Here is a 13,546-nt window from a genome sequence, read left to right on the forward strand (position 1 = left end):
TGCTGTGTATGTCTTTGTGGCATGGCTAACCTCTACTGAAATAACACATTTTAGCCATATAACGAGACATCACATTAATCCTGTGAGGAAGAACTTCAGTCTTGAAGAAAAGGCTTCATATGAGAAAAGACCAATTACTGTAGACATAACAACTATACATTAAAAACATTTTTTAGAAAGAACATGTGTAAAATATGTATAATTTATCAAACATATTACAGTAACAAACACTTATGTAACTTTTATTAACTCTGAGCTCACTCCTGAACACCAAACCAAGCTCTGATTTCCCCTTTAAATAGAAGTCTACTTTGCCATCTGTTGGACAAATAATGTTACAACATGTCAGGCCAAGAGAAAATGAAATACTTCAGACAAAAAAGATTAAGCAATTTAAACCAGTTTAAAAGTTAATTTACATATCTGCAGGAGTACAGAGTTCAGTGCTATTTCTGGTGGATTCACCAATCCAATTTATCAATTGGAGGTGGGGTATATTCTAATGAGCCTGCATGTGACATAGAAAAGGGAGCCAAATCTGAAAGGCTTGCTGAATCCCATGTTTTCTGATGTAGGCAGCCTTCAAAAAACTGGCTGTCTTTCCTTTTTTCAGTTTGTGGCACTCCAGATATCCAAATGTATGTGCACAAAAACTGAAAGAGTTTTTCATAATATGTCCCCTTTAAGTTTACATAAAGCATGCTATGGCATTTATCTGTAGTAAATTAGACCCTGACATCTGCCAAAGTTTTTTCACCAATGGATGGTTACAGGGGTTTAGTTTTAAAGCTGCTGGTGATGGTGATTTCTTTATCATCCATCCATCCATCCATCCATCCATCCATCCATTTTTGTCTGCTTATCCGGGGTTGGGTCACGGGGGAAGTCAAACATGTCATGAATATTTTAAATATAGGTCAAAATAAATGACTTAATCAGCATTAGCATTATTCACTCTTTTTATTTTGATATGTCTGGAAGTCTGGTTACAAGTATAAATGTACGTAATTAATACATCTGAACATTTAATACAAAGCTCAGGACAAGAAAAAAAGATCTAGACCCATAAAACATCAAATTACAGTAAGAACATATTGTTTGCATTGTTGAGGAAAATAAACACAATCCAATTTGATTACTTGATAAATTGTCAAAGTCACTGCTGTGTGCTCAAAATGCTTACAGCACCAGTGATGGAAGTTTAAAATGAGGAACATTTGAAGTCAGAGTAACGTTACTTTACTGGTTCATTACAACAAACCAAATCCTTTGACCTGAAAGGAAATCAATAGGAACCTAAAATGAATTGATGACAGCATAAACAACCAATGACTGGATGTAGAAACGTCTGACTAGTGTTGGTTGCAAATGACCTTTGCTTAAGAACTGACCACTGTGGCACCACTCAGCACTACAGTAGCTCATTTTGTGGAAAAAATAAGGACTCTGTGTGATAAAGGTAATACAAAAGTCAAATGGGTCAATACAAACATTAACACACTGCCTTAAACACATAAAATAAGCAGCTAAATGTAGCACTGCAAACATTCTACCTTAGTTTCAAATTTCCACAAATGTATTAATATTGTTCCGCTTTTGTTTTTTGTGCAACAGAATCAGATATCAAATTGTGATTTTCATTTAGTGTCATATATGTTCCATTAAAACTGAAGGTATTTGGTAACTTTGCTAAAGAACCACCTTTAAGACCAGGAAATGACAGAACGATACATTATTTGCAAACAAAATTAAAATCCCTTCAAAACACCAATTATCGCAGTAAATACCTTAGATCATTATTCATATAGGTGTACTGCGTGCAAAAGTACTAATAAATGACACTGATCAATTCATGTGCAGTTTGGAAATCAATGTACATTCTTAGGTGCTCATGCAAACTATCACAAATGAGGTGAAAAGGGTCTGTTCTAGCATCAAACATGAAAGAAATGTAACATTGTAAAAAACAACGTAAAAAAATCGCAATTAAATACAAAATGTTTACAGCAATCAGAGACATCTAAAGAGACTTGTTTCAGCAAGTTTCACTGCAAATGTGCAAACATACAGCATTACCATGCAGGCAGAGAACACAGCTTGCAGCAGGATAGCTGATTACTTCTCGCTGACGTGTTTGGTCGTTAAGGGAATGTGGTTTCTGATAGAATCGGACACATTTATGCCACAATACAAGAACTTTAGAAAGTGCAAATGCAGCCAAATCAATTCCCCTAAATTTAACATAACAGGAAAAAGGGACGTATATGAAAGATAAAAAAATAAAATCTTTTAAAGATCAGCAAGGCCGCAAGTAGATGGCATTTTCCCTTCATTGAAAAATCTGTATCTTACAAACTTTTAAAACTGCTTTGGATTACGTGTTACGTATTACGAGCTCTACAGCTGAGGACAGCCACGTCAAATATGCACTTTAAATGCAGTTAACAACTGTGATCGACTGCCTCTCTAAATTCCCAACCTTCTACTGTGACTGGAGCCTAAACATCAACAGTCCCTGTCCATATACTTAAAGAGCTCACTGTGTTTCCTGGCAGCTGTTAGTATCCAGATAAACCTTATTAAAAGGAGGTAAATGGTCAACGCAGCACAGACTATTTTCCATGTCTATCGACGAGTTACAAAAAAAAGTTAAGACAGATATTAAAAAGAAATTAATGGCAAATAATATTAAGTAGTCATTAGTGGAATTCCAGCTAGTCAACAGCCTGGATCCTGAGTTTCTTTGTTCTGAATTTAAAACTGAAACTTAAAATTCTGCTACAGTGTTATACAAATAGGGCTGCAATTAACCATTATTTTCATTATCAATCAAGCTGAAGATTAATTGATTAATCATAGTTATAAAATGTCAAAAACTAGTGAAAACGTATTACAATTTCCCAGTGTCTTCAAATTCCCACCAACAGTCCAAATCCCAAAGATTATTTGACAATATATGTGTGTGTGTGTGTGTGTGTATATGTGTGTGTGTGTGTGTGTGTGTGTGTGTGTGTGTGTGTGTGTATGTATGTGTGTGTGTGTGTGTGTGTGTGTGTGTGTGTGTCAAAGAAAAGCAGCAAATCCTCACATTTGAGAAGCTGAAACCAATGAATGCAACGGTTGATTGATTGTCAAAATAGTTGCAGATCAATTTTCTTTCAATCCACTACTCATTGGAGCACTAATTACAACTCTGAATGTTTTCTAAGAACACAAATATCAGATGTGGGTACACTGCTAATCAAAGAGCTCTTGAATTACCACCAAATGATCAATAATCATTGACCTTTTGCCCAGTAGAAGATAAAACAGATTAAGACACAAGACAAGCGTCAGGGTTTTTGGGGTTTTGGGTGTCCCCGTCATTGACCAGGCAGTTGTTAGTAGAGCCTTTCTCTGAATCATCAGGTAGCTCACAAGTGTTTGCGTCACCCGGAAACAGCCGGTCCTGCTCTGGAGTCTCAGCAGACGCATCCTCGTAGGCACTGATGCTGTCCGAGTCGGTCCTGTCCGAAGAAGGATTTTGTCCGTCATCGACGCCGTTTTCATAAGGCCTCTGCAGGACCCCGTCTACAGAAAATGGGTTGTCCACTGCAAGAGAGGGCATGTGGCCCAGGGGCTTATTAGCCAACTTCCGCAGCTTCATCAGCTCTGTGCCTTCACTCTGTTCCTCTTCTTCCAACGCTCTACCTCTGCTTTCACTGCTGTGAGGTTCACACAACGAGGAGTCTTTCATCAATTCCTTTGCATCATTATTCATTTGGTGTCCTTGTCTCGTTTCCTCGTCAACACTTTCATGCGCGTTCACTGGAGCAGATGATTCGTTATTCCTCTCCTGCCAAGAGAAATTTAATTGTCCGTAAGTAAATTAAGTGCCCTTTCAGATGTAGTTGCATTTGCTATTTTAGTATTAATTTATTTAAATTTGCTTGTCAATTTAATGCCATCCCGACCAATATGAAAGCAAAGAAAAGCTATAAAAAAAAATGTGAAATGTAATCGCTACTGAATACTTAATGTTGAATAACAAACATCAGTGAATTTATATTTATATATTTGTTTAGTTCCTTTCATCGGAACTTCCAGAAGGTCAGATGTTTTTGACTTGACATCATTTTTAGATTTAACTTCAAGTGACCAGTTCAATTTGAGCAACCTGAATGCAGTTCTTTTTTTATATTGGATACTTGCTTTTTAAAATCTAAAAAAGAAAATAGCACTACTTGAAATCACCTTCTGGAATTTTCCACGAACCATATAAATTCAGGTGGATGGTACAATTTCAATGCTATAAATGCAGTGGTATTTCAATTTTATTTTCATTTTTGAACATTTTGAAACATTTCGTTTTCTGCATTCTGATAAATTTAAATGTATTTATGGTGGAAACGTCTTTATTTATGTGAAGGAAAACCAAATTCCAAAATATAAAAATATAATGGAATATAACGCAGTAAGGGGGCTTTCACATCAGGGACCTGGGCCCAGATCAGAGTTCACTCGACCTCAAAGTCCAGTTCATTTGATTAGCGTGAACACTGCGTACCGTACCCCGGCGCTGTTGGTCCATCTGTGCCCAGGTCCACTTGAAAAGGTGGTCTCGAGTAGGCTACAGTTCATGCATACTCCATTATGGTTCGCGTCAGGTGTGAAAAACAACTATACCAAAACACAAAAGTGGACTGCTATTTAACACAACTGCAAGGAGTTTTTAACCGGTTATGAAACCGTCTCAATTTAATATGCCTGTACATCAGACGGCCGTCAGACCCAGATCCAGCTTCGCTGCCACCTTCGACCTGCAGTCAGAGTTTTGGCGGAAGGGCTGAGAGCTCCGTGCACCTCAGCAGCAGCTCCTCCTTCGGCCAGGAGCAGAGCTTCACCTCGCTGCGCCACCGCCCCCCGCAGCAGCAGGGTCAACGGGAGAGTCTGGTACAGCCTGACTGGACCACGTGTGTAAAATATAGCAGCTGTGGGTGCGAGGGAAGTTGACTGCTGGAACTCAAAAGACGGCTTGGCGCTGTCGAATTACCTTTGACGCTGGCTAAAACCTCTTTTTGGGGGGAGCCAAAAATTCCTCTATGCAGGAAATACCCTGTGTATGACTTTTTTCCCCGCAGTGAACAGACACCACAAGGGATTGAGTTGAATAAGAAGAGATCACAATCCTGACAAACTGTTATGTAACAGGTTCCATAAGACTTTAGACTTTAATTCAAAAACCCCGTGCCTCTCTAATGTCTGTAATGTTAATTGTCACATTACCTCTTTTAATCTCTCCACCTCTTGCATCAGAGAGCAGACCATGCTCTCCAGTTTCCTCTTGGCCTCTCTCTCTTGTTCCAACTCCTACAAATACAGAAAAAAATTGTTAGTGTCATACTTTATTACAACAAGGAACACAAACAAACTTCTCATTAGAGAGGAAAAAGACATCTATATATTGCTGGAGTAAAATAAGTAACTAAAGTTATTTATATCATCACACACACACACACACACACACACACACACAAAAGTATAAACACAAAGTTAAAATATATTACAATAAAAACACGGCACAATTAGGCCTGTAACAATTAATTAATAGTTGTCTAATCGCAATATTATTTTAAGTAATCGCCATTTCTTTATTTAACCTCAACCGCTAACGTTAGCTAAGGTGCTAAAAGGTAATTTTATGTTCATTTAAGAAAAAAATACAATGTTTTATGATAAAAAAGAGGCGTGGTTTACTTCATAGGCTGTCTACTTGTGTTATTACATCATCTGGGTCACATAACAGTGACATAACCAAAAGATGTATCCTGGGAGTCAATCAAAACTTTGTTTGAAAGTAAATGCATAAATAAATATTTTTTAATTTGACCGAAAGAGACAATTACATCGTTAATAGCAATTATTTCCGAGACAATTAATTGTACAGCAAAATTTGGAATTGTTACAGCTCTAAGCACGAGAGACGCAAAACTAGGTTTTCAGTGTGGGTGAGGCCTCGACATACCAATCTAGCGTGTCCAGCCTCCCTCTGGGCCTCAGCCAGCACCTCCTCCACGCCCTCCAGAGTGTCCTGCAGGAAGTCCACCTGGAACAACAGAGTCTCTCGCTCAACCTCCAGCCCACGCAGCTCCTGCACCACCTCGTCATAGTTGGCCTGCAGCTCCAGCTTCACCACAAACACAGTGACAAATCAGTGTGGGCAACTTAAGAGGAGAGCATGCCAGTCAGTGGGAGGACAAGTGTTTAGTAAGCTCTCAGAGGCATCAGTGGGAGGCCTCCTCTGGAAGCACAACAACCCCTCCATATGTAAAGGAATATGCATCACTGCAGTGATCTAGTAGACCTGAGAGAACGGTGAACAAGTCTTTAAATAGTGATAATCATCTTAATTATGATAACAGTAAGAAATACTCACCATTTCTGGGAGTCCCATTAAGATGTCCTGGTCAGAATGCTGAAAAGAACAAAAACAGACAAGCATGTTCTAAAAGGCCATATAGGATTTTTTTTACGCTTTGCTCCTCTCGTCTACACAAAATAACTACAACATGACTTGTAGAACAAATTACAAGCAAATTATAGCATTAAAAAGGACCAAAAAAATGAATTCACAAATTAAATTATTGTAGTAGTAAGTACCATGTGTTGCAGGACTGTGGTATTGGCTTGTGTAAAGCTAAAAAATGTTTTTATGGTTCTGCGGAGGCTCCACACAGAGCTTTCGCCGTAGCCTACGTAAGTGGCCTGATGTTTATACTTGTGCGTTGGTGTGTGCGTCTAGCCGGCATGTGTGTGTGTGTGTGGGGAGTGTGTTAGAGCGAGGGAGAAGTGAGAGAGTGACGGCGATTAGCTTCGGAGTGAGTACCGACTCTAGAGTCATAGTGAGAGAAACAATGTGTCTCCCCTGTTCTTTCTGACCACGGTGGGAAATCTTTAGCAGGAATAGTTAACCCTCTCCTTGATTTCATGTTGTTTATGGAGAAGGAGAACCAGGAAATGAGTCGGGGGAAATGCAACGCTACCAAGCCACGGCCGAGCGACGCGCGTCGCTGCGTGTAGTTAAATTTTTCGAGAGGTGCACGTCAGGCTACGGCGTAGACGCAGAGGGGTCTGCGGGGGTACGCTGTCGATTCTACACAGAAGCAGAAAACAGCCTTAAGAGTCGTGATCATAGGCGGCGCCAGGGAGGGGCTTGGGGGTGCTGTAGCTACCCCTTGGATTCCCACAGCACCCCTAAGAAATTGCTGTGGTTTATTTATCAAAAATGATTTTCGTTAATGTGTTAATACTATAATTTATATAACAAAATGAATAAATACATTAATAAAACAAACTTATTTTTGGAAAACACAGGTGATACTATTCGGCCAATGGGTGCAGCACACATTAAACTTTTGACCTTACTTCCGCAGTAACGTATTCACACAGAAGAAGAAGAGCGCAATATTTGGAAGCATTAGGATTAGCGAAGTGAATGGAACGTTAGCAATGGATCGTTTTTTTACAACCTAAACGTCGATGTGTGCAGACTGTCAAAAAACCTGTAAATGAGACAGAGATATGGTGAACCTGTCACTAACAGGGAAGAAGAAAAGCGGCCGGAGGAAGATGACCTGACCGCGGCCGCGATTGCTGCTCAGGATGCCTAACGTTACCCTGCTGTCAAAACTTTAGACCACGGGATTGCACAGCGAGGCCACAGTGGGTGAGGAGTCATCTAATAGGGGTCTATGCAACAACTTCACTCTTATCCCTGTCTCGTAGTAGAACATTACAGTGAAAATGTGTTTTACAGAACTGTGAATAAATGGATCATCGAATCCAAAGTTATACAGCGCACAGGACATTGGTTTAGTTATAGCTCTAAAAACGTGTTCGAAACAGGTTCAGCCGTTCGCCCTCAGTGGCTTATTTAGATGTATTAAGTAGAGCCCGACCGATATATCGGCCGGCCGATATCGTCGGCCGATATTATCAGCCTATGTTAAGTTTATATTTTTATACATTTTATTTATCAGAAATATATTTTGATGTTCCTCTGTTCTGTTGTGACAATAAAATGTTTTAAACTGCATTATCATATTATTTTAGTGAGCACTCATAAATAACTACAAATAACAAATATCTGTTTATGTTTTGTTACGCATTTCTGGATATTTTTCTTTTAATATATATCGGCCGATATGTCGGAATATCAGATTTTTAAATCACCAAATATTTGTATCGATATTGGCCTTAAAAATCCTTTATCAGTCGGGCCCTAGTATTAAGTCACTACAGATATGAAAAACGTTACATCATTGTTGTGCAAGTATGAATACTGCGTGAGGATGCATGCGTGTATGTTTTAAGCCCCTGACGCACCAACCCAGGCAGTCTGACTGATCAGTCGGCTCCCCGAGTTCCAAAAAGTGCGTCAGAACACACCGAAACGACGCCAACTTGAACGTACGTTCTGCACGTGCGCGAGACGTAATACGTCTCCATAACAGCAGGCGGCGCTAATCTGTATTGTCGCCCAAAAAATGAAAACAGGCAGCTGATTGGACGAACGCATCACGTGGGTCTGGCTGCTCCCGGATTTTTCATCCGGGCATAATGGCGGCTTGTTCAGAATACGATCTCATATTTTACGAAAATAGTTCACCGAAATGCGTTTCTGAAAACATTTTAAGCAAGAAATAGGCCATGCAGTTGCTGAATCTGTCTTCATTTCAGATCGTCAAAGGTCAGTTTAAAAGATTTTCGTCAGATTTTGAGAGGCTTAGTCACACTCATCACGCTCGTCATTTCCGGGTTAGCACGCCACCAATCAGATTGGTCATTGAGTCCGACTGCCCGCCCTCCGACCCAGCAAGTCAGGTCGGCCAAAATGAAGGCCGACAGCTCCTCCAACGGACGACGGCACGGAACACACCGAACAGACTTGAGTCACTGACCTCGCCAGACTGTCCGACAGCCGATTATCGGGTTGGTGTGTCAGGGCCATTTGTGTTTATGTGTGTAGTTGGCTGTGTGTGGTGTACTTGGCCTGCTGCATTACTCTTCTGCAAATATAAGCTACTATATGGAAGCTGCAGTAATTGATTGTGTAAACCCGGCTTGTTGGCTGGTATTTGAAATATGTTCGGTGGGCTAATCAGTTCTATGGTGCTGTGTATTGGCAACTTTAGTGCCTGAAAAACATCAATCTCTCTCTCCCTCTCGTTCACTTGCTTAGTAAACCGCTGCGGAGGTGGGTGTGTATCTGCGCGCGTGTGTGTAGGCTACGTGTGTCAAGGCAAACTCTAAATTTCAGAGCACTCTCACTGAAATGTCGAGCAACCCCATACATAGCACCAGCAAAATAACATCTCTGGTGCCGCCACTGGTCGTAATAAGAAAAGCAATGTTCAGATGTGTTGAAATTCTTTACTATTGTAAATATTTGAAATGTTGTGTAAATAAGGAATATTGAATATTTTTTGCTGCTTTAATTAATTTTAGTAGTTTGTTTCTGTTAGCTTCTTCACTACTATTGATGACGCCATGGAGAATAGCTCCTAGTTTAAGTTATTAGGCCTTTTTCCACTGAAGACATTTTGACATGTCACAGTAGGAAAAACAGGTGTAAATAATAAATGAATGATGGCTGAATACAGCTTCAGTTGTCACACTGTCATGACTTACTTGGACACAAATAACACCTGTGCTTTTCCCACTATGGCAAGTTAAATGTCTGCTGTGAAAAAGGCCTACTAGTTCTCAGAGATAGAAAAGAAAAGCTTTTTGACAGGAACCATAAGAGAATCATTAATCATACCTAATCACATACTTTGTTTTGATAGCAGCTGTTACCGAAAATGGTGCCTCCATGGTATTTAGATAGGGTTAAACTTTTAATAGCCATGGTAGCAGAAACTGTAGTGTATCAGTCTATCTAAAGAGCACCAACACTTGTCGACTGTAACTGGTCAACCCTTTGTTTTTATTTTATTCTCCTGTAGTTCATTCTCTATCGCTACAGTGTCTGACAAGTCACAGACGTTGGTACACTGAAATAGTAGCTATCAAAATGTGTGATCTCATCTAAATACTGTACTGCACCATGCTTGATAACAGCTCTCAAAACACAGCATGTAATTAATAAGTATAATAACAAAAAACATTTGCAGTGGCAATTATATTTATACAAGGATAAGAAATCAATTTTCAAGCTTTCGATCAAATGTCCTGACAGGAACACACTGTCCCAACAAGTTGACTGAATGTAAGTTTGGGTTTTCTGTAAATAAACGTTTAAAAACAGTCTTGAACTTGTCAGAACTTAGCTCCAGTTTGTCTGTTTTAAGTGCAGGAAAATGTATTCAGATCCCTTACTAAAAGTACTAATACAACAATTCTAAAAGCACTCCATAACAAGAAAAGTTCATTAAAATTGAACTTATGTAAAAGTACATAAGTATTATCACCAAAATGTACTGTAAGTTATCAAAAGTAAAAAATACTCACACTCTGATATATTATTATATTATATTTGACATTGGATTGTCAATAGCATTAATATGCAAGCAGCATTTTACTATCGGAGCCACTAGTTTAGTCCAGTGATTCCTGACCTAGGGGTCACTCCAAAGAGCCACAAGGTAAATCGGGGAACCACTGGTTAAATATGTAAGTATGCATTGTATTTTATATGTTTATCATACGTTTCTTTATGTAAAATCTGAATCTGACTTTTAGCTGTCAGTTGAATATAGTGGAGTAAAAAGTACATTACAGTAGCTATATCACTCTGAAATGTAACGTTAGTGGAGTAGAACTAGTATAAAGTATCATACAATGGAAATACTCAAACACAAGTAACACAACTGTAAGCATAGTGCTTGAGTAAATATAGTTAGCTACTTTAATAATACAATGTACAGGTGTTTCGATTTTTCTGTCCACTCCTGGCTCCTGTTCACGTTATCTGGCTCAGTCCTACCTGACTGTCACTCCTCTTCTTCAGGGTGCCTGCTCGGCTGTCGCTTCGTGTCAGACGCCTGGATGAACTCTCGGTCTGATAAAGAGACAAAACCACACATCAGGTAGGTGAAACAGCCAAGCATCGCATACATACAGTCAGAAAGACAACAAGCTGACGTTAGCTGGCTAATAATGAGGAAGTGAACTGACGCTAACGTTACAGGCCTGATACCAAACGAGTTCAGCCGTTGGTCAGTCTCAAACAGTTAACAAAAAGGCCAAAATTCACACTGACTAGCTACATTACTAACGTTAAATGTTTAAAAAAAAAATAAAAAAAATCCAATACTACGCGATAACGTTAGCATTTAACACAAAATGTACGTTAACGCTAGCTAGCTAGCTCTAAACAAACTTTTTGTTTTCGCTGTTCACCTCTTTTATTATGCAGCGGAGCGACTCATCCTCGCTAAGTCCCCGAGATAACGTCCGTTTCCGTGGCGAACCACTGCTGTCCAGCGTGACTGAATGCATTTTGTATGTTTTATATTAGCTACGTTTTCGTTTATGTAACGTTTATGAGACACCTCCGAGCTCTCTTGGTGAAGAGGTGTTTTTCCTACGCAGCAGCAGCAAAGGAGTACTGCCGACGCCCAGGCTGTGAACTACGGAGAGCCAAGGGGAACAAACTGTCTTTAACACCGCCCTCACTCCGCCCTCAGAGCATGCCACAGAGAAGTCAAAAGATCAGCCTCTAACAGGAGAAACGAGTCCATTTTGAAGCTGTGGGCAGTTAAAAATAGATTGTTTGTTTTAAAGTTCAAATAAGCACCATGGGGCATGTCAAGTCCTGAAACTCATCGATGACAACAAGGCCTATCAAGTATGTTCAGGTGAGCTGGTTTGTGTGTATTTTGTGAAAACATGAAGTAGATAAGGGAAATTTAGGGGAAGAGAGTACAATAAAAAGCTACTCACCACAATTAATTACAATATACAATTACATTAAAATCTCCGTCTCTGCCAATCCCCATGTAAAATTAGTATCATCACAAAAGCAAGTTGGACAGCAAAGTAGTCTACTGCTCAACCCACAAAATAATCATTATTTTTTTGCCAGGCTTAATATAAGATAAGATACAACTTTATTCATCCCAAAGGGAATTGTTTGCAACAGTACAGGAGGAAAGATAATGCAGATATAAAACCAACATATCACTAAGGTGTAAAATTAGGTGGAAATGTCTATAAAATATACACAAGAGTTATAGAGTTTACCTATTTGATGTGATGAGCATGAGACCTCCGGGGTTTGTATTTCATGCAGTTTCACCATCATATCGTTTCCAAGAAGAGTTGAGACAAGCAGACAAAATATACAATACATGTGATACTGTCAGTGTGGGACAATTCTTTAACTTCTAAACATTCATTCATTAAGCAACATTTGAAAGCACCTATAATTCCATTGTCAACATATACAACGCAAAACATACTTTGATCTTTATTAAACATGATATAATAATTGTCCACAATGTAGGCCTATATTATCTCTACCACATCCACTCTGACCACTGGCTCATAGGCCTTTTATCACAGCCGATATTTTGACTTGTCATAGGCTCTTTTCTATTTGAGGTAAGTCATGAAACCAATGCAGCTAAATGGAATCAAGCCATCATTAATTATTATTTACAGCTGTTCTTGACTGTGATTGAGTTCATTCATATGAAGGAGCGTAGATGCACCGCTTTACATCTCTCTACTTGTTCCATAGCATCACCATCACTACACTCTTGAATTTCTTGATAATCATGGCGGACAAAAGCATCAGAAGGTTGGATTTACGGTCAAAAAGTCCAGCAGCTCCTGTGAGGCTTCCTTCCTCAAGAGTTGTTTTTGTGCTGATGAGACTGTGGTGAGTATTTGGTCCCATATTCATACATATCTAAATGCACATGTAATCAACAGATCACTTTTTGCATCTCTTCAGCAGACACACTAATTGATGCTAACCACTACTGTACAATGCAAATCAGGACTAAATTGACAACATTTCTTTTCATAAGTCATACATTTAATACATAAACATAAGCATCTATTTTCATGGTGTGGACTAGGTGTTCTTGGATATGACTGTGCTGGATGACACCAGTGAAGCCCAAAGCTTGTCTGTATTACCAACCCATGGATTTTCTGCCTGCAGCTCTCTTACCAGTGTCACGTTTTGTTTACTGAATGTATGTAGCAATGTGTATCTCAAAATTGTACTTAAGTACAGTACTAGAGTACATTTAACTAACTTTCCCCCACTGCTGAAAGGGTATTGTGAGCTTCAGTACTACACTAGGTGTAGGTTTGGTGTGCAACATGGAGGTTGTTGTTACCCTAATCTGAGCTGTTGTGTTGGTCAGTGAATGTTGCGTTGTGAAATTTAATATGAATGATTCACATTCCATCTGCATTGATAAACATAAAAACCTACAAATGCACCAAGCAGGGACATGCAGCTGCTGTTTCTGCTCAAATAAAAACAGCGGACGCATGACTTATCCCTTAAGGACTCACTAGTTTATGGTTTTGATTTATTTAATTTAGA

The 13,546-nt window shown here is 39.3% G+C and overlaps 1 protein-coding gene across 2 annotated transcripts; it reads right to left on the reverse strand.

The window, feature by feature from the left end:
• Positions 1–3,293: 3,293 nt before the first annotated feature.
• si:ch1073-456m8.1 (leucine-rich repeat flightless-interacting protein 1) lies at positions 3,294–11,639 on the reverse strand. Of its 2 annotated transcripts, none has more exons than XM_031322405.2 (6): positions 11,383–11,639; positions 10,967–11,041; positions 6,416–6,451; positions 6,005–6,166; positions 5,266–5,349; positions 3,294–3,835 (listed from the first exon to the last, which is right to left on the reverse strand). In XM_031322405.2, the coding sequence occupies exons 1-6, from the start codon at positions 11,479–11,481 to the stop codon at positions 3,314–3,316; spliced, it is 978 nt and encodes a 325-aa protein (XP_031178265.1). In that variant the 5' UTR covers positions 11,482–11,639; the 3' UTR covers positions 3,294–3,313. The 2 variants fall into 2 exon arrangements, with proteins under 2 accessions (XP_031178265.1, XP_031178259.1); XM_031322399.2 differs by having other exon boundaries at positions 6,416–6,454.
• Between the last annotated feature and the right edge of the window lie 1,907 nt (positions 11,640–13,546).

Source organism: Sander lucioperca, chromosome 6 (genome assembly GCF_008315115.2).
Source record: "Sander lucioperca isolate FBNREF2018 chromosome 6, SLUC_FBN_1.2, whole genome shotgun sequence".
NCBI lineage: Eukaryota > Metazoa > Chordata > Actinopteri > Perciformes > Percidae > Sander > Sander lucioperca.

Coding starts and splice junctions, on each gene's coding strand:
- si:ch1073-456m8.1 (XM_031322399.2), bottom strand. CDS start 11,481: ATGCATTCAGTCACGCTGGACAGCAGTGGTTCGCCACGGAAACGGACG. Junction 6,455..10,966: donor AGAAGAGGAGTGACAGTCAG/GTAGGACTGAGC, acceptor TGTTCTTTTCAG/CATTCTGACCAGGACATCTT. Junction 3,836..5,265: donor AGGTGGAGAGATTAAAAGAG/GTAATGTGACAA, acceptor TTCTCTTGGCAG/GAGAGGAATAACGAATCATC.